We start from the raw sequence: 25,631 nt of genomic DNA, 5'->3' as shown, positions 1-25,631 counted from the left end.
AAAAGTGCTTAAAAGATCGTATTTTAATGGAGCATTTTTTGCCAAATTGAGAACCTGCCACTCAGATCTTTTAGGCTTAATCATTTGCGACAGCACAGAAGCTACAGGCGTTTCCAAAAAATCTGAAAAGTACATTTATTTCACAGGTCGCACAAGAGGTTCTATCATTTTTAATAAAAACTTGAAGATAATTAAAAAAAAAAATTTGCAACAGAATCTCAACTAAATATAAGCAACAAGTATTGAAGAAACGACTTTATTTATAACAAATATTTTTCTGTTATCTGCAGTTTCAGTGACATCGTTAACAAAAGATTTCAATCTGAAAAAAAAAATACAACAGGTCCAGGGATGGTTCAAAACACTTGACAGCGAAAGATTGGGGACACATTGTTGTTCAACCAATCTTTATGTGCATTTAAATTGTTGATAAGGCAAACCAACCCTGTAACAGGCTAAGGCTTCATGAAACAGGTCTCTGGTAAGCACTTATGACTGAAATTGTGCGAATACCCTAAAATCCTACGTAGAAAGCAATGAAAACCTAATGACAAATGCTTATAAAACTGGAAAACCTATAACGCAATCACTGTCCTTAAACCAGTGTTTAACTTGTAGATTAATAATCATAGTCATTTCGAAGCCAAATATTTTAACCAGGCACTTTCAACAACTATAGATTTTGCATAATTTTCTACAACATTCAGATGAATTCACATTTTTTGTCCTGATGATGCCAGAATTCCAAACACAAAGGCTGTAAATTACAAAATTAATGACTAGGCCCTAACATTAGAAGATGGGTGTCAACATCTTAGAGCATTAAGTCTACAGTGCATGGTTTTAGCTCCATTACTGCTAGCTCTAAGACAGGAAAGGTAGTGATGCAGTACTACTTGCAGTTTTAGTGCACCAATAAGCAGTGATGCTCAATATCTCTGAAACTACGAAAGCTAATCATACACTGCTACTAAAATACATATTCGATATGCCTCACTCAGGCATGTACTTTGAAAAATATCTTATCAATGCAATCCCAGTGAAGACAGAGTGGGGTCTATTTGCAGGTGGATAATATAAGAAATTAATCTTTGCACATGAAAAATAATTCCCCCTCACCATTTCTGCTGGAATGCACATCAAAAATATTTTTTTTCAATAGATATCTTTTAAAGTTCTACTGTTTACGCTACTTCTTAATTAAGTGCCATAACTGAAATTTGACCAATAAAAAACATTTCTTCTTGAAACCATCAATTAATACAAGTGAAGTGTAGCTTTAGAGCACTGTATTTAAAATAATCAGTCCAAAAACTTTGACTGACTTATTGTTAGTAACAAATGATTCACCAGATATGCATTTTAATTTTTTTTTTAATATGAGAATTACATCAGAGGAGAGAATTTATCACTTTGTATAAGTGACTTTTTAACACCAAACACTGTTCCAGAAATCAGTCATTTAAAAATAAATCCAGATCAGTGTGAAACACGTTTTCAATATGAAACAAGTCTAAGAACAACTAAAACCAATACAATTGCTTTTTCCAACTAGTCTTAAATGAAATGAACTGAATAAGCCCCCAATAACCTGCATCATAACCCTGCTTACTTCAAAAATCCTAAAATGCTATTTCATCAAAATGATCACTTTCATCCTTTATACTACAATCTTATATACACTAACCATTCTTTATGGTCATTTTTGGTCCATACTTGTTTCTTTTGCGAGAATACGAACAAAGATTAAAAGCAACATGCATTTCCACATTGTGTACATCAAGTCTGTTGGTTACAAGTGGATTCTTTTCCTGTCTTAAAAAAAAAACTTCAAATGTTTTTTTCCATTTCATAAAAACTGATCAAAGGTCCTTTCCTCCATCAGATATGAATAAAAGTTATAGTTTTTAAGGAATATTTAGCACCTGGTGATTCCTCCCTGCTTCTGCGAGATTAGATTTGTCTTATGACACATCTGTAAAGAAAAAAATAGAAGAAATAATACATTCTGTCGAATTATACACTTATGAAACTTCATTTTACACCTCACTGTTCACTGTTTATCTCCCATAACAATTTAGCATTTAATATGAAACAGTTCAGTACATGTAGTAATTATAACATTAATCAGTAGTAAAAACATCAAACTGAACTTACAGCTTACGGGCTGTTCTACAAATCGCCGTTGGATTTGATCATGATTGAATTTCAGGAAAGCTTCATATTGTTCTGAAATAATAAAAAAAATATATATTTACAAGGCATATATTATTTTCAGTAAATGAGATCTACAGGAAGTAACATGATTTTTGGTCTACTCCATCACTTCTCTGTAACTATATTATTATATAGACATTTCCCTCACATTAAATATTGATATACTTGTATGTGAACAATAAACTAGGGCACACATGATCAATCTTTGTAAAGAAAATAGACAAAAGCCATAAATACTAAATACACAGGATTATATGTTGAAAAAGAGTTTTAGTTAAGGACTACATCATATATTAAACTGACAAAAAAAAAAAAAAAAAAAAAAAAAAAAAAAAAAAAAAAAAAAATCAAGGGATTTTCAAAACTTACCCGCCATTTTACAAGTGAGAACTTTGTCATATTCTTCTCTGATTTGGGCTTCCCTTTCTTTGAGCATTCTATCACATATTAAGCTGACTTGTTTGAAAGTGAAGAGAGGCACTTCCTTCTTACTTGGGGAAAGGGCATTGAAATATCTGGAGGATGATTGCACAGAGGCGTCCTGGTCCTGATGTGTGCTGTCAGCAGGCTGTTCATGGATTGTGTTAGGTGGTGGACTAGGGGGCATGTGAAGCTGACGTCTGTGCTGCAAACGTTTGATTTCTGCCTGAATGTTGGCAGCTATTTGCTCTAAAATTGAAATAAAAAATCAAATTAAAATACTAATACTACTAATAATAAACAGTTAACAGAAGACCTGAGTGGAACTTTTACTATATTACCTTTTTGTTTCCTGTAATACTAATTTCAACAGTAATTTAAGAATAAAAGTTCAAAATTGCATTTTCACAATGACTATAAAGCTCCTGACCTCACCACGAAGCAACTGCTTAAAAATTCCTATAGCCAACTTGTCTAAGGCTCTATTCCCATAGATTTTAGATGGATCTATCCCTGCGGGGAGTCTCACTAGATTACTTTCAGATAATCTGACTTAAATGTCCGTCCCGCCTACTACAAGCTTTAAGGGGGTAATTCACTTTCGTGTCCGCCCGGCTGACAGCTATTTAGCGTGAACCCCCAGGGAGTTAGGTCGATCTAAAGTAGGTCGATCTAATCTATGGAAATGGGGTGTAAGGCTTTATATCTGAGGGAGAAATTCAATCATGCACCCCACCTGATTCAATCATGCACCTCATCTTCCAATATTACACCACAATCCTTGAGATGAGATAGCATTATGGACACTTATCACTCCTATTTATGTTGTTGATATGCAAATAGGTGCTTACATACAAAAGATGTACATAACTTTATAATAGTGTTCAGCCAGCAAATCTGCTCAATTCCAGGGGATATCAGTTCTTTACTAACGGTTAACCAATAATCTTCTCAAGTAACACACACACACACACACACACGGCCAACCAACAACAGCACTGTGAGATAAACTATCTACCATTTGCAAAAATGTAGTCACAGAGCACGTTCCCAATGATACACGTTTTATGTAGATCAATGCAATCAGTTGAACTGAATCACATGCCTCCTCCAGCAGCTAGGAGGTAACTGACTTCGGTTGCACTCAAAACAAATTGAAAAAAACTTCCAGAAGCTGAGCGGGTTGGAAAGAGAGCCAACCCCTAGCTGCTAGATGAGACATGTCATTCAGTTTATCTGATATACAGCAAAGGCTTCATTGGGAATGTGCCCATATACCAATTGAAACTATCTAATTCAATTGACTTTATAATGCAAGAAGTAGATCTGAATAGTTTCCTTGGGGTCCTTGAAAACAAATTCAAAGTTGCATTCAAGATCATGTGGGCCAAGTAACTTCCCTTACAAGTTAATATGCAGAATTTCATTTCCCAATCGGTAACACTTTGACCTACTTCTTGGTATGAATTGTAAGCAATGGATTTAGCAATGAGCGTATGACCCCATACTCTAAGACATCATCAGTCTATGGCGATGGGGCTTATGATTAATTAACGTGGGAATATTTAGTAACACAAATTTGTCTGAATTCATTCAAAGCACTATTGATAGCAAAACTGGTTGGTTTTTTGGCAATGTGTGACTTGAGAAGGTAAGAGGTTGAGAACTGCCAGCTGAAAGCCATTTTACAATGACCCATACCTATAAGTAGGTCTTTCTTGTATAAGCATGACATTTTGTATTCCGATGGAAATTCATCTGTAGTCGTAGAATATGATTCAATCATGACATTTTGTACATACAAAACAGTGTGCCATCTGTTAGTTAACAACCTAATTCCCTAATAAGACCCGAGCACCACATTTAAAATGCATCTTGCACTGTGTTTAAACTTTTAACTCCCTGCAGAACTTCCCTCTTGGCTAACCATCACCTTCCTTGATTATCTATAATTATGATCGTGCCCATATTAAAGGGAAAGGTTAGTTGCATTGGTACATAATTTTGAGACATATTTACAGCAACGTCACATTTTTAAGTTATATTTGTTACATTTTCAAGACTGTACAAAATCTCAAAGTCAATCAGTAATTTGAAATGAAGAACTGCAAAAACATAAACATTGTCAGAAGCTTCATTTATCTCGATTCTTTTCAAGATTTCTCACCTGGGGTAACTTTCGGGGCTACATCAGAAAATGACGACTGGCTACACTGCTGTTTTGTGTTAGGCGTCGTAGGTGACATTGTCATTGGTATACATCTTCTGCGTTTTGGAGTTCTAGGACTGTGTAGAGGATCAAAATCCAGACTTCTTTTCAAAGTAGCACAAGCCATCTTTTGTTGTCCTGACGCTGGAACAACCGACGGCTTTGCTGACCGTAAACGTTTTCTATCAAATTCAAACTTGATAAAAAATATGTTCTATTGTTAGATTGATGCCAAAGGCAACTGAACCACTCCAAAATAAGTTTCCCTAAGATCACAATACTTAGCGATGAAAAAGATTTCAAAGCGTCTCTACTCCGAAAAGAAAATTTCAAGATGGCTACAGACGAAAACAAATTTTAGCCTCTTTCCCGCAGCGACATGCGCACAATTTTATTCGCCTGCTTGAGTTTCCGGTGTGAATGAAGTCCTCCACGCAGTCCTCTGCTTTACAATGTGAGAAAGGTAAATAACTCTTACTTTCTGTTTCATTACAGTTTTATAGCTTTTATTATAATCACTCTTTTTCCTATGAGGAATTGAAAATTTCTTAGTTCTAAAGGTCTTTTGTGGCTTCGTCCGCTGCTGCTGCGCTAGTATTATTGCACTGCTGCAATGCTTGCTAAGACCAACCTCTCACTCAATTTTGGAGGCTACTGCCTTAGATTTCGTTCTTAGATGCAAGGTATTTAATGAGACAAAAGCGAAAAGGGAAATCACTTTTTATTCAGGAGCAGTGACCGGGTATCTGGTTGTGATCCTCCATTGTGCAGCCTGGTACACGTAGCTTTATTACGTGCCAGTAGCTAAATTTATCCACTACGCTAACAATAAAGTACAATTATTGTACCCAGTTATCAAATTCAGATGTAGAAAGAAAAGTGTAAACCCCGGCTTTTCGTTATATACATAGTAGACATAAAGATCCGAAGAAGTGTTCAAGTTGAAATATTTGATAAAATTTTGCATTTATGCTTATATTTCAGAGCATTAGATGTTAAGCTGGAATAAAGACAGGAAGAGCTTTTACGGGATTAAATATTTGTGTACAACAACAATTTGGTACAATATTTACAAAAATGTCCAGTAAGAGGAAACAAAATAAACCAAATAGAACTGATGCAAAGAAACTAAAATGTCTCTCGTGGAACATGCAGGACATGCTAGCCCAAACTGTGGATATCCAGTCAGTAGACACTTGTACCAGTGCATCAGAGATTACTTGTAAGGAAACAGATGATACTGCTTGCAATCTCAAAAAATCATCACATCTTTCACAGACTACTGTTAACCAAAAACTACAGAAGCACTTAGATGATTGTGATTTTTATTTGACTGTTAGGAATACCTTTAGCTTGAAAGGTAGTGCTTGGTCATGTCTGCTTGGTTCATTCAAAATTAAACTAACACAAGAGAGTCAATGCCAGATTGAAGATATACTGCCAAAAAGTGAAGAATTCTGGCTATATGTTAGTGAAATTCCAGGTTGCAGTTTTGTATATTTTGAAACTGAAGATGACCAGCTATCTCAACCAGGCCCGTCAAGCTCTGTGCCCAATTCATCTCCGTGTGATAAGAATCAGATATTTTATACTGTATATACAGGGAATCTTACACAGGAATTACTGAAAGGGCTACAGCTCAAATGTTTTCTATTGGTCTACAACAGTTTCGATCCAGTGACCGGCGAGATAGAAATATGCCTTCACTTGCTTGAGTCTGGATTGAGTAATCAGGCTTTTGCCAGTGAGAAGACAGTCTCTACAAGTGCTTCATCAAGAAAGACCACAGCAATTGAAAAAGTTATAGAATATTTCTATGGAATTAGAACTCAAGGTAAACAAGAAATCCTGATCCATGCATTTGACTTTTAGTAAGTCTGATATACTGCATTTGATATACTGGTGATGAAGATGTATTTCTCATATTTTAACAAATTTATATCTACCATTGTTAAACTTTTATGTTATATGATATATTTCAAGTAAACAGTAATTTTACACAGAAAATATATTGTTTCATTGACCTGCTGGATCTTATGTTTTTTCTACTATTCCATAAGTTATTCATTCATTCATTCATTCATTCATTCATTCATTCATTTCAGATTATTTTGGACATACATTCCAGAAGAAACATGATATTGATGGCTTATTTAGGACAGTTAAGAATTATCACCAGAAGGAGAAAAGACAAGTCAGTTTTGATGTCCAGCATGTTGGTCTTAAACCAGTGTTGCGGGAATATCAAAAAGATGCTGTGCTGTGGATGTTGGAGAAAGAGAGATACGGAAGGGAAAATGATCCAGTTGAGAGTAAATCATTTACTATGTTAATTTCCTTTTTATTTAATTAACTGTATCTTAGGTTTAACTTTTTCTTTGGTTTTAGTACTTTTTAAAAATAATTTATGACTGTGTAGGTGTGTTACATTATCATCTCTGTAAAGCAAAATGTGCTGTTATCTTTTACTTGTCGTTACTTAAAATAATTTTTCAGTTTGTTTTTACAGTACAAATTTTGATTGTTGAAACATGTTTTAATTTATGTCCTTTCAGCCAAATTACATTGCCTGTTTGAAGAACTCCAAACCAGTGATGGGAAATTATTATATTACAACAAATGGGGTGGCTGGTAAGTTTTTATTTATTTATTTATTTATTTGTATATATATATATGTACATACAGGAAACATGTAGAAAATAAGTAAAGCTATAGTTCCTACATAGGGAGGATATATATATATATCATGGAGAGTTTCAGTGAGAAAGTTCATGAAGTTCATGACTTTTTGTGAAAGGAATGATTTTAGACAATTAGAGTCAAGAATGTAAATCGGTACATGATAATGTTGTTTATGATTAATCACTAAAATAGAGGGAACTAACGTTACCTATATGAATTGCAGGTTTAGCCATATATATTATATATCAACAATCTAAATTACTGCATGTACATGTAGTATGTCCACTTTAGCATATACTATTTTTGGTTCTCACCCCAGTGGGAAAATGTGTTCAGTTTTTGTTCTTATTACTAAATTTCTAGGTTATATATTATATAAGCAACTCCAATTCTTGTTCTAGCGTTATAAACTGGAGACCTATGTCAGTAGTGTCTCCACCTGGTGGGATATTGGGAGACGAGATGGGATTAGGGAAGACAGTAGAAGTTCTGGCATGTGTCTTGAACCATCCAAGGACAGACCTGCCCCCTCCAATTCCTATGGAACCATCCACTGGTTATGTGAAGGTTTGTGACCCCTGCAAAAATCTTTGCAGCATGTCTGTTCAGTCTTTATTATAAGTTAAAGATTTGCATAAAAACCAAATAATAGTCATATTAGTTTGTCTAAGAAAAATTATGAAGTATTACATAAGCCTGGATTTTCTATTATGATTTTTTAAAATCTGTTTCACTATTAACTTTGAAATGTTTCATGTTGTTTGACAATGAATATCATTAGTTAGAAATCTGATTCTTGTTTTGATCATGCCTTCAGAAAATGAATGAAGAACAACATCCCGATGCTTGTATTTCTGAAAATACTGAACAATCCAACTGTTCGTTACCCTCGTTGACTGCCTCTGACAGCTTAGTTCCAGAGGTTGAATCCTCAGAGGAAAATCAGGAACTCCAACCTGTCAAATTCCCCATTGTAAATAATAACAAAAGTGAAGGGCCACCAGTACATTTGTCAGAGCATATAGTTACTGTGATGCAGCAAAGTGCAATAAGTAATGACTCTGAAGGGAGTAAGCAGGATATTTTGAAACTCTGTGAAAGTGATTCGCAGAACAGTGCAAACCACTGTAAACGAGATGAACAGTTGTCTGGTGAAGCTGAACTGAAAACAAGTGGTTTGTCTGACGAGATGTGTGCCAGTAACTCCGTGGCATCAGTACACTGTGCAATAACTGAAGGAGAGGCTTCCAAGACACTGGAGAGTGAGCCTTTCACAGATACCTCTCAGGGAAATTTGATTACACCAGGGCAAAGTGCAATGCAGTTAGAAGATCAGAAAAAAAGTCACAAAACGAAGTGTGAAACAATTGTGAATAAAGAGGATGGCCCTCAAACAGAGAGCATGAGTTCCATCGAAGATCCTTTGTTGGAAGATCTGCATGAAGGTCAAGGTGATGGGACTGAAACATCTGTTGCTCACAAAAGCCAATTTGTTGAAGAAATGACTGGTTCAAATTTTACTGTAGATTCTGATACAGTTTCTGTTGAATCTAAGATGAAGACAAAAAGTAAGAAAGGAAAAAGAAAAACCAGTAGGAAGAGTTGGAAGAAGAACTCAGCCAAGAAGAAAAACTTAACTCAAAGAAAGAAAACTGAGTCGAATGGGAAAGTAGAAAATGACAAAAATCCTGATGGACCTAAAAGAACAAAAAAGTCCCAAAAATATGAAATTCTTGTCCCAGTTGATGAAGCACCAGTGCCATCTAAAGGGTTTACTGACAAGGTTGACCAGAAGGAGTTCTTTGAGTGTGTCTGTGGCACAAAAGATGAGGACTATGATCCCAAGCCCAGAGTCCAGTGTGAAAGATGTGGTCTGTGGCAACATGCTGAATGCCTGGCATATGACCTCACTGATCCATACCGAGGCGTATATAAATGTCCACATTGCCATGTGGCTTCTGTAAGTGTCTATGCTCTGTGTTGATGATCTGACAGCTTATTATATGTATAGTTAGGTACTGTAAGTTGTCAGATTTTGTAATAGTTTTTGTTTCAGTAAAAAGCTAGCATTTTTTTAAAGATAATAAAGAGGGTGTTAAGACTGTTTGCATTGATGATTTAACATTTTATTTACATCCCATAATTTCATTTTAATTACTCAAAAAATTCTTGTACCATAATGTACCTTGCAACAATTCAGTTAAATTAGGTACTGAATGAAGCTTATTTTGAATGTAATATGTAATAGGGAGACACTTTTAATACAAATCCTCATAAATAAGTACTTGTATTTGATATAACTTAGAGGTGGCTTCCTGTTAGATAAAGTGTTCAAGTTCTTTCATATCTAAGACTGCATTCCCACAGATTCTAGATCGATCTATCCCCGTGGGGAGTCTAACTAGATAACTGTCAACTTAGCCAGCTTAAATGTCTGTCCTGCCTACTAAAAGCCGTAAGGGGGTAATTAACTTCCGTGCGCACTCCGCTGACAATAATTTAGCGTGAACCACCAGGGAGTTAGGTCGATCCAGATGGATCGATCTCAATCTGTGGGAATGCAGTCTAATTCATAAGCATGTTGATTTTCCCTACCAGCCTCCAGTCCATTCCTGTGCAACTCTCATCATTGCACCAAATGCTATATGTCACCAGTGGGTAGAAGAGATAAAGAAACATGTCAAACAGGAGGCCATGAAAGTCTTGGTATGTATGTTAAATCTGATAGAGATGTTGTACATGCTATAGTCTATTACAAGTGTATTCAGCTGCCTTTGAGAGATTTTATTTTTGTTGACAGTGCAGAGCAAGATCATTTGTTGTGTTTTTGAATAATTAATATTATTTATGAGTACAACTTTATCTTACTGTATTAATAGGTTTTGATAAAAGAAAATACTATTGCAAAATTGGTAGATTTATTATTATTGTTATTATTCTGAACAAAATTAACACTCTTCAATGCTTCAGGTATATAAGGGAGTGAGTAAGAAGCAGTACATACAGCCACAGACACTGGCCAGCCAGGATCTTGTCATCACTACATATGAGACTCTTAGATCTGAAGTCAACTATGTGGATTTGCCACATAGCAATAGTAAGTTAATGAATGGGATCCTGCTTGGAAATTTTATCAGTTTTTAAATTATCTTCAATGTAATTTAACTTTATCTTGTAATGTAAATACTGAACACCTCTTTAAATTTTAGTCAAACCTACATAGTCTTTTGAGTGCTACATGGTTAAAATTAGGTATTAATGTCATATTAAAGTTGACACATTATCAACACTTGTGTTGGGTATTTTGATGCAAAATGTGGCAAAATGGAAACTGCTTATTACAGCTTATATGTCAATATTTTTAACACCATCCAACAACAGTGTCTCTGTTTTTAAGCTCTTGGAAAAAGTGTGCTTTCTATCAATTAAGCCTATTTCATTTAGGTGAACTTGGGAGGAGGTTTCGACACCCGAAACGTTTCATGGCAGTTCCCTCCCCGATCATAGCTGTGGAATGGTGGAGGGTAGGTTCGAATTATCTGGCAAGATTCCTTTAAATTTTTTAAGTGTTTGTTTGAAAACATAAGTAGAAAATTATCTTTGATGAAAATATCTTCACTTAACCTCAATTTGATCTTCCTATTTTTTGTATTTTTTTAGATTTGTTTAGATGAGGCTCAAATGGTGGAATGTGTTACAACAAAGGTAAAACCTAATGGTCTAATGTTTTTATTAATAACAATGCACCTAACCCTGAAAGTTACTTTTGTTGTGAATAGACATCAAATTTACCACAGAGATTGTCAATCCATATACAGCAATCTAAAACAAGTTTTAAACTAGCCTGCAAACCAATTGGACATTCTGTAGAGTTCTCAACTATTATGAAAATCTTACTCTCTCTCTCTCTCTTTTGCTTGCAAAAAAATTGAATAGTACAAATGTGTGCAGTGAATTCTTTTTTATGCCATATCTAGACAGCAGACATGGCACTGAGGCTCTCTGCCATTAACAGATGGTGTGTGACAGGGACTCCTATTCAGAGGAGCATAAATGGTTAGTATGGCACTAATAGACAGCTACAGAAACAGAGAAAGCTTATAATACATATGATAATATATATATATATATATATATATATATATATATATATATATATATATATATATATATATATATATATATATATATATATATATATATTAAATTATATTTTAATTATATTCCTGTGCTCACTAATGCAGTTTTCTTGCATATTTGTTTATTCCATATAAGATTGATGCTTTATCATGTGTGACCTCCAAAATGCTTTCTATTAAATTAGACAGCAGTGTATTTCTGATGGTAATTTCTGTTTTTAGATCTTTATGGCCTCCTACTCTTTCTTGGTGTGGATCCCTACTGGGTACAACACTGGTGGTACAAGTGTCTTTATGAACCATTTTGCTTTGGATTCCCAGAAGCATTGAATAAAACAGTTGCTAATGTTCTGTGGAGAAATGCCAAGCATGATGTTATTGATCAGGTAATTCATATCCTTTAATGAAGTAGGTCATTTTGAATTTTTGTAGCGCAATGGGGGAAAAAGGTACTGAACAAAACAACCTATTTACAGAACCTCTAAATAAGAGTTTAGGACAATCGGAATGATGCATGTATTGTTAGATGATTTCAGTAAGTGATATTACATCGGATATTAAATTTAGTGATTAATATTACATAAAAGGGTAAATAAATGATAACTTAGGTGTTTCATCCATACATGTATGTATTGCCAAGTATTCTTTTTCAGATCAATCTTCCTCCTCAAACAGAGAAGATGCACTGGTTGACCTTTTCTCCAGTTGAAGAACACTTTTACAGGAGACAGTTCTCGGACTGTTACAGTGTAGCTATGAAAGTATGTCTGATACTAACCTAAAATTTTAAAGCTTTTACCAATATTTGATCAGTGCCACTGCTCAAAACAGTCACTATCTTTGTATACAACTGAAAAGTGACGCAATCTGGTCCTTGATTTAATACACTTTTTTTTCATTTCAGAATCTGGGAAAGTGGTCAGACAATGATATCAAATTAAATAGCCTGGATAGACACACCATGAGCCAGGTAGGACTGGTTGCAAATCCGTAGACTTAAAGCTAATTGTTTTATTTATTTATTTATTTATTTATTTATTTATTTATTTATTTATTTATTTATTTATTTATTTATTTATTTATTTATTATTATTTATTTTATTTTTTTTGTAGCCAAGCACTATGTCTATTCATTAGAGTCACATAAGATGAAAAGGTTGATGTCATCTATTATTAAATTGTTAACCCCCCCCCCCCCCCTTTTTTTTTTTTCAAAGATTCATGAATGTTTCTCTGATATTGTTTATCAGAGCTTTGATAGAATTTTTCATGCTTATTTTAGCTGCTATATCCACTGGTAAAGCTCCGCCAGGCATGTTGTCATCCTCAAGCTGTGAGAGGAGAGTTTGTCCCTATTCAGAAAAGGTTAAAGTTTTTTCTTTTACTTTTACCTTGTGTTATATAAAAATAACAGAAGCACATAGTTGATTTTTTTCTCTGAATTAGATTTTTTTTTAATTTAATGTATTGAACCCTTCAGTTTTGATTTAATAGAAAGATTAAAAAGATAATTGAACTGTGAGACATTAAACATATGTTTTAGTGCAATGACCATGGAGGAACTGCTGGAGTCTCTTACAAAGAAGAGTAGAGTGGAGTGTGAGGAAGCACATAGACAAGTGGTTGCAGGTTTAAATGGCCTAGCAGCTGTGTGCATCATTAAGGGAGAGGTAAGTTAATTTTATTCATTGATTTACTTTTTATTGTGAAACACCAGAGATGTATTGTAAAGAGGTAAACTTGTATTATACATCATTTGCGTCATTGTCATTATGTCATCTGTAATTCTTGTCTTTCAGTATGCCGAGGCAGCAGAGAAGTATAGGGAAGTGTTAAGGTCTGTGGGAGAACACAAGGCCGAATTGAGAACCGATGATCTGCAGCAGATCCATGCTCTTCACAACCTACATGAGATATTAATCCAGAACTATCCTGGGATTCCTCCTACACTGCAGGACGACAAGCTCAAGGAGATGGTAGTTATATGATTATTGGGATTAGTGCCTTGTGGTTACTTTTTGTATATATGAAGTATAAGTTTATCAAATGTTTTAATAAAACCAAAGAGATCTGGGATATATGTGCAGTTACTGTGATGAAAAACATTTTAAATTTGGAAAACAGATTTGGCTAAAGGGATATGACTGGTTATTGACAGCATTGGTTTTTTTTAAAATGTATTTCTTCAACAGGCTGATGAAATGAGGCACAAGTATCTCATGAAGGCAGAGGCTAATGTAAAAGCAGTCCAGGAAGCAGCCCTACCAGTCCAAAGACAGATCAGAGAACTCACAGCAAAGGTAAAACTAATTTCTTATGTCATTTTTCTTGAATGATCATTTTCATGAAGCAGGCAAAGGGAAATTTGCAGACACGTTTTTTCTACAGTCCGAAAATACAGCTGTCTCTGAGCATTAAACGTTGTTCATGAATTGGTAGCATATGATTCCAGGGCTTCACCAATATTTAAACTCTTTTTATCTGATCTCCAAGTTCCGTGGTGGCCAGCACTGGTGGATGGATCTGATCCAGTGGGTGGTGGCATCAGACATGGATGATGTACTGATAGAAAGAATCAAAGATGACTTACTGTCCAATCCTAATTCAGACATGACAAGTATTGCATACAGGTCAGTTATGTCAAAAACAAATTTTGATTTCCATCCACCAATTACAAAGGAAGTGTTGATATTTATTTATTTATTTATTTATTTATTTATTTATTTATTTATTTATACTCAGCATTATACTTTGCATTGGTGACATAATGAGGCTCACTTCAGCATCATAAGATTTAACCAAATGCCTAACATATAATGCTATGCAGACTAAATAAAACATCAACACATTTTTTATGAAGTTCAACACATATTGATTTGGTTAAGATTATTCATCTGTTTGGCTACAAGAAAATTTATTGTAGAATGATCCCAGAATAGAATATATTAAAATAGAACCTATGAATAGAATAGACTACAATACAATATATTTAAACTGTTTGTTACCGTATTCTGTTGCTCTGCACAGGTTCCGTGACCTCCGTGGCCTGCAGTTTGTTGTTTATCAACAGTTAGACTCGATGCAAAATGCCAGGGAGGAGCTGTGTACAACACTCAGACAACTCGGCTGTAAACCTTCACTGGATGTCATCAACACCACAGTGGAATGCTGTCTTCGACCAGCAGGGGAGATAAAAAAAGAGTGAGTTTTTTTTTTCTTTTTTCTGAACATGATCATGGTAATTGTTATTTACTGGATATATCAATATGTCATGACTTAAAGAACACATCAGGCTGCTCTGATGTATAGTCTTACTACTTTACACAGTACTGGGACATATGCAGACATCCTATTATTACCTAATAAAGTTTTGAGTCACAAAACTTTAATGTTGTCTTGTTACATTTTATTATTTTAATTCACAGTTGACTTCGGCTATAATGATTGATTATCTTCTGCTATTTTCTTGTTAACCTTGTTGACAGCTGTCCATATTGTAAAGCAGATGAACTTTTTAACAAGTATGAATCTAGACTCTTCTCATTTGTTGATAAGTAAGTATATATTTTAATGTGTTTTAATATTTTATAAGAAACTGTTTTTGCATTAATTAAATTATATAATATGAAATAATTTAACTAAACACATCAACCCAGCGGGCACTCAACGTTGATTCAACATTGAAGATAGGTTGAGATGATGTTGATCCATCAATTTTGATAGATCAACAAGATCTCAACATTGAATCAACCTTTTCTTGTCAACCAATTGTCAATGTTGATAGATCAACAGGGTCTCAACATTGATTTAACCTTTCTTTGTCAATCAATTTTCAATGTTGATAGATCAACAGGATTTCAACATTGAATCAATCTTTTCTTGTCAACCAATTGTCAATGTTGATAGATCAACAGGGTCTCAACATTGATTTAACCTTTCTTTGTCAATCAATTTTCAATGTTGATAGATCAACAGGATTTCAACATTGAATCAACCTTTTCTTGTCAACCAATTGTCAATGTTGATAGATCAACAGGGTCTCAACATTGATTTTACCTTTCTTTGCCAATCAGTTTTCAATGTTGATAGATCAACAGGATTTCAACATTGAATCAACCTGTGTTTGTAAACCCTTTGTCAATGTTGACATATCAACTGGATCTCAACATTGGGCCAACCTTAACTTTATAACCTTAATCATAACCTTGATAATAGTTTTAAATGATTATCTCACTAGAGAGGTATGCAGAGGGGTAATTACCCCTCATAGAACACTTGTTTTACCCCTTTTTCATTAAAATTAATTTTGTGAAAAAAGCGGTCGTCAGTTTTTTAAAACTTTCCACAGGTTATCTTTAAGAAAAAGAAAAAACATAGGGTCACCAGCCTTACTTTATGGCAAATTGACAAAATTTTACTCAAGGTTGAAGAAAAAGCTTGAAAAAGCCAAAAATGCCTGTTTTTCTGGAAATTTAAGTTAGCTGTGAGAAAAAAATTAGACTGGTGACCCTTTGTTTTTGTATTCTTAAAATTATCTTAACTACCTGATGTGACGTTATAATTATTTTAGTAAAGCTACTTTGTTGTTTAATTTTTATTAGTAATTACCGTATGTGCCTGCATACTTGTATAATGAAAATGAAGTGCGGGACTGTTATTAAGTGCGAGACTCCGGATAACATGAACTGATGCAACACGTGAGTGTGGACAGAGTGTAACACTTTTACAGTACAAAAACTGTACTTTATTAACAGTACTTTGTGAGGCCACACTATCAGGAGGATCGTTCAACAGATACGGACATGGAAAACGGTGACATTGCGTCTTCAAAACCCCACACTATCAGGTGGAACGTTTAACAGAAAAGGACTCGTAAAACTGTGACATTGCGTCTTCAAAACTTAACTGTCTACGAATCTGTTAGAATTTAACTGTATTTGACTAATGTTAAAGTTTATGCAACATGATAGTATTACATGTAGTTAGTTTATGTAGTGTATGTTCATTGTTTGTAATATATTATATTCATAGTTAAGTTAGTTGTTGTTTGTGTTTTTTTTATGTTCGGGCTGTTTTGGTCCGTAACACTGAGCATCAAACTGGAAAGTTTAAAAAGAATCTGACGACCCATAGGTGGATACAGGGGCCGGTCCCGGGGTCTGGACCCCCCCTTTTCTTCCGAAATTACCTTTTTTTGTAAGTAATTTTCCTAATTTCCCCCCCTTTTCAGATCTGAGTCTTTTTATTTCAAGAAATGCTTGATATCTTGGAGAACACCTTCGGCCATCAGGCAAATTTCAATCAAATATCCTGATAGCCTAATTGATATGTCAACGTTAATTCAATTTTCAAATTTCAACATTGATTCAACATTGAGGTATCAATGTTGATTCAACATTGATACCTCAAGGTTGTTTCAACCTTGATGGTTCAAGGTTGATTCAACCTTGATGGTTCAACGTTGATTCAACTTTCATAGTCAACGTCATATCAACATAGTTTCAACGTTGACTGTCAACGTTGATTCAACATTGATACCTCAAGGTTGATTCAACCTTGATGGTTCAACGTTGATTCAACTTTCATAGTCAACGTCATATCAACATAGTTTCAACGTTGACTGTCAACGTTGATTCAACATTGATACCGCAAGGTTGATTCAACCTTGATGGTTCAACGTTGATTCAACTTTCATAGTCAACGTCATATCAACATAGTTTCAACGTTGACTGTCAACGTTGATTCAACATTGATACCTCAAGGTTGATTCAACCTTGATGGTTCAACGTTGAGTCAACTTTCATAGTCAACGTCATATCAACATAGTTTCAACATTGACCGTCAACATTGATTCAACATTGAGACCTCAAGGTTGATTCAACCTTGATGGTTCAACGTTGAGTCAACTTTCATAGTCAACGTCATATCAACATAGTTTCAACGTTGACCGTCAACGTTGATTCAACATTGATACCTCAAGGTTGATTCAACCTTGATGGTTCAACGTTGAGTCAACTTTCATAGTCAACGTCATATCAACATAGTTTCAACGTTGACCATCAACGTTGATTCAACATTGATTCAATGTTGATTTGCCCGCTGGGAAGAGGTCTTACAACCACAGGTTCAAATATTTTCTTTTACTAAAGTGAAAACAAGTTCAAATTCATATATTGGGTAATGAAAAGAGTGTAAATGAATAGATCCATTCAGATTTTTAAAGTGGACAGTTGTTTGATTTAAGTTTATAAAAGAAGTGTTGACATTTTTCCAGAGGAGTATTTGCTGCAGATGAGACTGATGAACTGGGGCATGTTGCTGTGGGGACGAAACGCCATGGCACCTGGGCCGATAGTGAAGTGCAGAAAGTCTTGAAGAACATATTGACTTATGCTAGAAATTTTGGAGGTAAGTAATAGGATAACGATCTGTTCATATTCACCCCTTAAATTTTTCAAAATCATTTGAGATAGGGCTTTCTGTCAGGGTCACATCTGGCAGTATTTGTGATATGGGTTGATAATCTTTTCATCTGAATAGGTCTGAGGGGGTTACTTTATTTTTAAGTTACTACCAAAGGAACAACTTTTTGATATGGGAAACAAAAGATACATAGTTCTAATGGATATAAGCATTTTTTCATATTTTCCATGTTTCTAGGTGACTCAGAGCTGATGGAACATGGAAGGCTTCACTTTCAACTGCTGGATGGAATGAAAAAGGAATTCAAGGTTACTATTTCACAAATATGCATTAAGTCTATTATAATTTCTATATGATAAGTTTGTGTTTTTTTTTTTTTTTTTAATATCGTTCTGCCTTCTTCTGCAGGGGCAATTTTATATAATTAAGATTGTTTCTGTCATCTTTCAGTCAATATTATACATTTATTGTCTATTTATCCTGAATATTTTTTCAGCATCTACGGTCGATTTGGCTTATGTTGAGGGAGCAAATATCTGCTATAGACGAGTTGAATATGGCTACAACAAGAATACGTCTGCGACTCCCAGATGAGCCAAAGGCTGACCCCCCTCTGCTGCATGTTATTGAACCTACAGAGGTGAGGGAATAAATGTTAAATTTACCCTAACAATGTGTTAAAAGGTACTTGTTGCTCATTATTGACATGAAATGCTATGTGAAACTGATTTTGATTACCTTTTCTATACTTTTTTTTTTTTAATCTCAATTCTTTGATTGTCAATATCATCTTATTGCCTCAATCATATTGCTGAATCCAAATGTTGTCATCATTTTGAAAATATAAGTTGTCCTGATTAAAATGATTTTGTCATCTCTTGTCATGAATTTCTGTCCATGATCCAAAAATTTTCCCAATTTTTTTTTCTTTAACTAACAAAATTTAAGTTATAAAGATGTCATTTGTTCAGTCATATGATAATAACCTATGATTTCTCTTTAACCTTGCTGACAAAACCCACTTAATTTTGTTACAAAAACCATTTTTCTTTTATTGCCTTCAGCATTATGTTCTATAAATTTTTGATATGAATATGATGGTTCAGGCTTGTTTCAGGTTTTTTAAAGGATTTGCTTCATACTGTCAGAATGGCCTCAACGGAACATATTCTTCAGAAAACATGCCCAACTAACGATATCTTTATCCAAATACACAAATTAAAAGCTCATTTTGTAAATTTTTGGCTTTAAAAAACGTCCTATTTGCTCGGCCTTGGAGTTAATGAGCTATGTGGTCACGTGGTCTGATGACGACAATCGAGCCACTGGAGAACAGAGCGTGCTTAGCTGTCAAACTGAGCTGCATTGTCTACCTGTAAGATGACTTCTCTGGCTTCTGATAAAAGTTAATACTCATTCAAATCTCTTACCCGAGGGATCTAAATCCTCATGAAGCTGTGTAAAACCATTCCCGTCTAGTCAATTCTTTAACAAGCATTTAATTATGGTTATCCCAAGTTGTATAAAACACTGCAATTGAATGAGTAAAGGGTACTGTGGATTATTGCATATGAGGGCCATGTTATTTGTGAAATTCAATTAATTTTATTAAACCGCTGACACTCCGTCTTGGATACTTTTCTTAAACTGAGGTAAACGATGCCCGTTACCTTTACAAGTCCCATCTTAATCATCCATCTAACTGGAACTTCCTTTACCTCTTAATTAGAGGGTTAAATGGCTGGCGATATTTATCTCAGGTAAAAATCTACCTGTGCTTTAGTTTCAAAGAGCAGCTCCCGCAGACCTGGGGGTACTAGATAAAATCTGAACACCGGGTTTATTGAGGAGCTAGAAAAACAAAGGAAGAATTTTTCCTGCACAGCTTCATAGGAATTTTAGCATGGACTTGATCCAGCTTAGACCTTCTAATTAACAGGGTGACATGGGCAATTTTCAAATACAAAATAAACAAATAATAAAACTATATTTCAGTTAGCCTCATCTTAAATAAATATACCGTTCTGGATAAATTAGAACATTTATTAAATCGACAGAAAATTCTTGACTTAAATGATGATTTTATTATTAATGGAAATTAAGCTACTATATGGGGCACATTTGCTGAGCTTACGCTGTTCTTGATGTTTTGCGTTAGTCTACATTTTGCTCTGCGTGCTTGGAATTTTTTTATTTTTTATACTCACGTATGTAAAACTGCACATTTAGTAAACATTCAAGTAATGATTTTTCCCATGCTACTTATAGCAAACAATGCTCTTTTACCTTGATCTGCTACATGTTTTTGGGTTTGACAAAGCATACAAATTTGCAAAAAGTTTTGTGTACAGACGCAGAACTTGTATTTCAAGGTATAAAATGATAAATCTTTTAAATTATTTTATACTTCAGATGGAATAACATTCAGAAACAAATCCTCAAAGCATAAACGAATTAGGATTACGAACCATTTTAGTACATAAGTTCCTATTTTTTTCTTTAATATACCGCTCTTTTTTTCTGTTTGTTCTTCAACACGTTTTCTTCCACGGAAGTAATGCCTGGGCATACGCATGCTTCAAGTTACCCTGAGAGCAATTACTTTTATTAATGTTCGCGACGGTGTTTGAACTCAATTTTTTAAATATTGATATTAAACGTCATTTACAAATACCAATAAAATCACCCCATGAAATAAATGAGATATTTTGAAAAATATGAAAGCCCACCAAGACGATTTTGATACCTGTTATTACCTGGGTTGGGAAGTGCAGCGGTGCATAATTAACAGGTTTGTTGTAAACGAGCTTTTGGTCAACTACAATGCATTTAAAATGCATCAGCCATCAGTAAGTTTGCCAACTGATGACAGTTAATCTGAAAGACTACCAGCTCTTGATATGATCTAAACCACCTGAGGTGACCATGATCTAGAGCATCGCAACTATTGTCACCAAAGTTAGTAAGTCACGGAAGACCGTCACAGACAAAGAAAGATTGTCAAAGAGAGCTGCAATTTTGGTGAATCCCACGGCAACACACCGAGGCATAACGAAAATTCCTCAACTCCGTTCAACACAACTTTCCTTAACTTCTCCGTCTGTATGCACCATGCAGCTCAGTTGAGTCTCATAGACCTTTATCGTGATTGTCGTCACAGTACCACGTGACCCAGATCTGTTGCTTCGTTTATGCATATTGAGGTGAGGTTTTTTGTCTACTAATAGATTGTTTTTATAATTTTTAAATGACGGGGATCGATTAAAACATAACTGTAGTGTATAGATTAAGTGCTGGATCTTCAGAATTCGAGAAATGGATTTTTATATGATTATTGTCCTTTAAAGGATGCTTTAAAGATGATATTTACTTTTCTTTGCTGGAAACCCCTTTTCAATTGAGAATGAGTCATGCATTTGATTACGGAACTATATGATCATAGCCCAATTTTTCAGCTGGAACAGGTGCGTCTGAAACAAGTATCTGACCATGCTCTGGGACAGAGTGAACTGAAGAAACACTTAGGACAGCTTCTTTACCTGAAAAATCTTGCAAAAGTAAGTCAATATCTGTTCTTTACCAAATGAGATACATTAAAATCAGTGATTACATGAGTCATGTGTCGCACTTAGTGAAACAAGTCCCAGATAATAGACAAGCCAACACATGCATAAAAATTGATGTTTCCAGTCAAATATGTAGAAATTTATTTATTTTATTTGTTATTTATATTAATTTTATTTTTTGTATTTATGTAATAATTTGCTCATGTGTATTAATGTAACAGGAGGTTACAGAGAAGATTTTCAAATTCTGTATATAGGTAGGTAGATGGATGGATGGATGGATGGATAGATATAGATATAGATATAGATATAGATATATATGCCCTTTTCAGGCCCAGGATGCCCTGCAGGGAGGACTGAACCCAGAGCCCTGTCCAATCTGTCAGAAAGAACTAGGCAGAGAGGTTAGTTTTTTGCCAAAGGCATTGTATATACATGCATACACTCTCCTATTTCCTGCCCTTGCTCACTTTCATTTTGTAAAAGAAATTAGAGGATTGTGGTTATAAACATTAATTTAATATCATCTGTCAGGTGTTAATTGTTACTGATCAATATATTTTTGATAAAACTGATCTGGGTCATATCCCATTTTTTGTTTTTTCTTTTGTTGAAAGTTTTATTTATATTAAGCTTACACAAAAGTAAAGTATGAATATTTATTCATAGACAAATACGATTCAATGAAACTTACATTTGTTAAGAAAAAGCAGATGGTTGTTTAAGCAAATTCTAAAGTTCCGAGTTTTCAAGAAAAAATTGCTATACGTAGGTCCAGGGACCATGGTTAGTGTCAGTAAAAATGACTGTAATTTTCAAATATTCCAGTGGAGTGTGTTGCACTGTGGCCATTGCTACTGTCTGGACTGCATGAGGATATTAATAGATGGCTACAGCTGTGGAGGCAGGCGGACACGTGTTAAATGCGCCATCTGTAGGCAAACTACTGCTCATGGGGATATCTCATATGTCAGCACAAAAGCTGACAAGAACAATGAAGATGGAGCAGAAAATATCCACATTAAGGTATGCTGTTTACTTATGCAGTATGATCTTTCATTTGTATATATCTTGAAAAAAAAATCCATTAATTTTTGTTGACTTTATCTATACGAAGGTTTGACAGATTTTAAAATAACTTGCATCCTTTTTTTTTTTTTTTTGCATATGTAGGGTAGCCATTCAACAAAAGTGCAGGCTGTAGTGCACACCATTAAACTTCTTCATGCCACTGAACCTGGGGCCAAGGCTCTTGTATTTTCAACAGTAAGTTTTAACACTGAACACGGTGAAATATTTGTCACAATTTATATTATGATTGCTCAGCTGTAATTTTGCAGTTTTCTTAAAATCAGCATTGAGGAGAAGTATTGGTTAAGTTTTGGGTATTTGTTTTAAATTATTGTTAAGTTTTCTCTGATGTTTCTTCCAGTGGCCAGATGTGCTAGATTTGATTGGAAGGGCACTTACGGAGAATGGTGTCCCATTTAAGTCTTTGCATCAGCAGAACAAGTTTCAGGTGGGAGACTCAAAATGTGTGAGATAAAAAATACATGTGGATGGTCTTGAAACAACTTCCTTACAACATCCTGTTCTAAAATTAAATGATGCAAAATGAGTAAAATAACAGTCCAAAATGTTTTGTGCAAAATGTATTCTAGTTAAGACATCAGACATGGGAAAATTTTGGAGGTACTGAAGGTGCGGAGTACCTGCACTACAAAAAATCTGCAGGTCCTATTTCTGTGCAGGTCCATTTGTTGATATTTACATATGATTCATTTTTATTTATTGTATTTCCACATTAATGTTGCTGGTCTCAAGGACCTGCATTATTAAAAATCATGCCGGTCTTCCAGCTTTTTATAAGGTCATGACCAGTCGGACCAGCACTTTCCCCATGTCTGAACACATTGATCATTATGAATTTAATGCAGTGTTTTCAAAATGAAGCCCATATTTTGCAGACCAACCTTTCCTGCTTCAAGAATGACCCTGGTGTTGTAGCCCTCCTCCTGCCTGTGCACTCTGGGGCCAATGGACTGAACCTGATTGAAGCCACCCATGTACTGATGGTGGAACCTATCCTTAACCCAGCACAGGAACTGCAAGCAGTGGGTAGAGTGCACAGGATAGGGCAGACACGGTAAGAGAATGGGAGGCTTTAATATTGACCATAAGCACAGTGAGATTTGAAAGCTTCGTTTTATTTTTAAAAAATATGGTGTGCATAAAGGCATATTAAGGCCTGGCTCAAGATGTCAGCATATTTTGATGTTAAGGTTGAAATTTGCAAATTATTATTTGAAGTAATCCTATAAATTTCCAGCTGTGGCAAATGCCTATCTGCCTCAGACTGCTCAATGCCATGACATTATTCATAAAAGGAGTCAGTCAAGTTGGCAGTTTAAAGTCAGCAACGAGCATATTGCCCCATAATGTAAATTGTTACACAGAAAAATCTCCAAAAAATTTTATTTACTCATTAAATGTGTTAGGTGTGACATATAACACAATTTCATCTGCGAAAACCCAACCATTACAATGTCATATGTTTATAGTAAGGACTGTCTGAGGACAGCAGATATGTATTAGAAAGGACCATTATTATTCTTCATGCTATGTGAATTTTTTTCTCTTTTTAGACCAACTGTAATTCACCGATTCATAGTCCGTGGGACAATTGAGGAGCGCATTTATCACATGCATCAGTCTTCTCAAGTTGACAATTTCCACAGCAAGGAGGACAATATGCTCACTATTGGTGATTTGACTGCACTTTTCAGACCCAAGGAGGCAAGTGAAGGCACTGATGATTGAGAATTTATTTATTTGATTTTTTTAAATAGATATCTTGTACCAATTAAATTTCTTGTAGTGTAAGAAAACCTGTTATGGAAGTTTATTTTTTGAAGGTTACTGAGGAGTACCTTTAAATATTTTAATGTGAGACTCACAGGATATGCTTCCTCTTTAGGAAAGGAATGAGTTCCTTTTGAGAAGAGTTGTCTTCTTTTTGCAAAGCATGCATTTAATATTCATTTAAGAAGTTAACTAGTTTAGCTTTAAGCAACAAAACTTTGTTGTTAATTAATTTCTTTATTTAATTTATATGTTAGGAATACACAATAAATGGTCAATGAAGGTACAACAATGTTGGAAACAATTACTTTTTTCAGCTAGTTCACAAGATTTCTTTTTTTAACTAGTAGACTATTTGTAAGCTGGAAGAAGGTTCAATGCAAAACACCTGTTTGTATTTTTTTCATGTTAAAACACTTGATTGTTTGATATTTTTGTTTCTTGTAATAGTGCTGTATATTTAACATAGACAGCATTTCCATTGCTTAAAGATTGTGTTTAAGTCTTCTGGGACATGGGCAGATGATGAGACAGATACATTGAAAAAACTATAAATTAGACAACAATAAATGATATATATGGCTATAATAATAATAATTTATTCAGTTTTTCAAGGCCTCTGGCCCATAGTACATAATAGTAATAATAATAATAAAAAATAATAATAATAATAGTAAAGTCCATGAGAAGTGTTAAGGATTATTCATTTTTGTCAGTGATACAAAATTTCTTTTCTTAATATAAAAGCATTAAATATATAAGTAGCTAGACTAGAGATTAAATTTGTGTTTTTTGTGGTCATTAATCTTTAAAAACTTTCTTTAGTAGGGTTATTCACTTGCAGATATTTTTCTCTTAATTCTGTATATGCGACACATGTCATTAAAAAATGGTATTTATCTTCAACATCATAAATATTATGTTTTTTACAAATTAAACAGAGTCTATTGCATCTTTCTATACCTCTCCATCTACCGCTCTCAATATTTAGTAGGTGATTTGCGCATTTGAATCTTGTTAGTGAGGTTCTATGTTTTACATTTTTAACGCTTTTTAAAATAAGTAACACTCCAGTGTTAACTTACTCTTAAATAATAAATAAGTATCCAGTTT

General features: G+C 34.4%; 2 protein-coding genes across 4 annotated transcripts; one reads left to right on the top strand and one right to left on the bottom strand.

Moving 5' to 3' along the window:
- Nucleotides 1–240: 240 nt before the first annotated feature.
- Nucleotides 241–5,168, bottom strand: LOC106181739 (akirin-2). Its single transcript, XM_013566205.2, has 4 exons — nt 4,805–5,168; nt 2,587–2,886; nt 2,158–2,229; nt 241–1,975 (listed from the first exon to the last, which is right to left on the bottom strand). The coding sequence occupies exons 1-4, from the start codon at nt 4,971–4,973 to the stop codon at nt 1,965–1,967; spliced, it is 552 nt and encodes a 183-aa protein (XP_013421659.2). The 5' UTR covers nt 4,974–5,168; the 3' UTR covers nt 241–1,964.
- LOC106181720 (E3 ubiquitin-protein ligase SHPRH) lies at nt 5,145–25,631 on the top strand. 3 transcript variants are annotated; one of them, XM_087002574.1, is made up of 31 exons: nt 5,145–5,309; nt 5,831–6,680; nt 6,952–7,158; nt 7,402–7,477; nt 7,930–8,095; nt 8,346–9,488; nt 10,127–10,234; nt 10,499–10,625; nt 10,973–11,052; nt 11,189–11,233; nt 11,506–11,584; nt 11,890–12,053; nt 12,321–12,428; nt 12,572–12,637; nt 12,950–13,032; nt 13,211–13,337; nt 13,467–13,643; nt 13,860–13,967; nt 14,161–14,297; nt 14,695–14,868; nt 15,153–15,221; nt 17,942–18,075; nt 18,328–18,398; nt 18,587–18,730; nt 21,546–21,647; nt 21,989–22,060; nt 22,485–22,682; nt 22,830–22,922; nt 23,089–23,175; nt 23,624–23,802; nt 24,302–25,631. In XM_087002574.1, exons 2-31 carry the CDS (start codon nt 5,924–5,926, stop codon nt 24,474–24,476), a joined length of 5,256 nt encoding a protein of 1,751 aa, XP_086858700.1. In that variant the 5' UTR covers nt 5,145–5,309; nt 5,831–5,923; the 3' UTR covers nt 24,477–25,631. The 3 variants fall into 3 exon arrangements, with proteins under 3 accessions (XP_086858700.1, XP_086858702.1, XP_086858703.1); XM_087002576.1 differs by lacking the exon at nt 15,153–15,221; XM_087002577.1 differs by lacking the exon at nt 22,830–22,922.

This window comes from Lingula anatina, chromosome 1 (assembly GCF_051362555.1).
Source record: "Lingula anatina isolate TDL-2025a chromosome 1, LinAna3.0, whole genome shotgun sequence".
NCBI lineage: Eukaryota > Metazoa > Brachiopoda > Lingulata > Lingulida > Lingulidae > Lingula > Lingula anatina.
The sequence above is the reverse complement of the archived record's forward strand: the minus strand, read 5'-3'. Positions and strand labels throughout refer to the sequence as shown.

Coding starts and splice junctions, on each gene's coding strand:
- LOC106181739 (XM_013566205.2), bottom strand. CDS start 4,973: ATGGCTTGTGCTACTTTGAAAAGAAGTCTGGATTTTGATCCTCTACAC. Junction 2,887..4,804: donor AGCCCCGAAAGTTACCCCAG/GTGAGAAATCTT, acceptor TTTCAATTTTAG/AGCAAATAGCTGCCAACATT. Junction 2,230..2,586: donor TCTCACTTGTAAAATGGCGG/GTAAGTTTTGAA, acceptor TTATTATTTCAG/AACAATATGAAGCTTTCCTG.
- LOC106181720 (XM_087002574.1), top strand. CDS start 5,924: ATGTCCAGTAAGAGGAAACAAAATAAACCAAATAGAACTGATGCAAAG. Junction 11,234..11,505: donor TGGAATGTGTTACAACAAAG/GTAAAACCTAAT, acceptor TGCCATATCTAG/ACAGCAGACATGGCACTGAG. Junction 23,176..23,623: donor ATCAGCAGAACAAGTTTCAG/GTGGGAGACTCA, acceptor CATATTTTGCAG/ACCAACCTTTCCTGCTTCAA.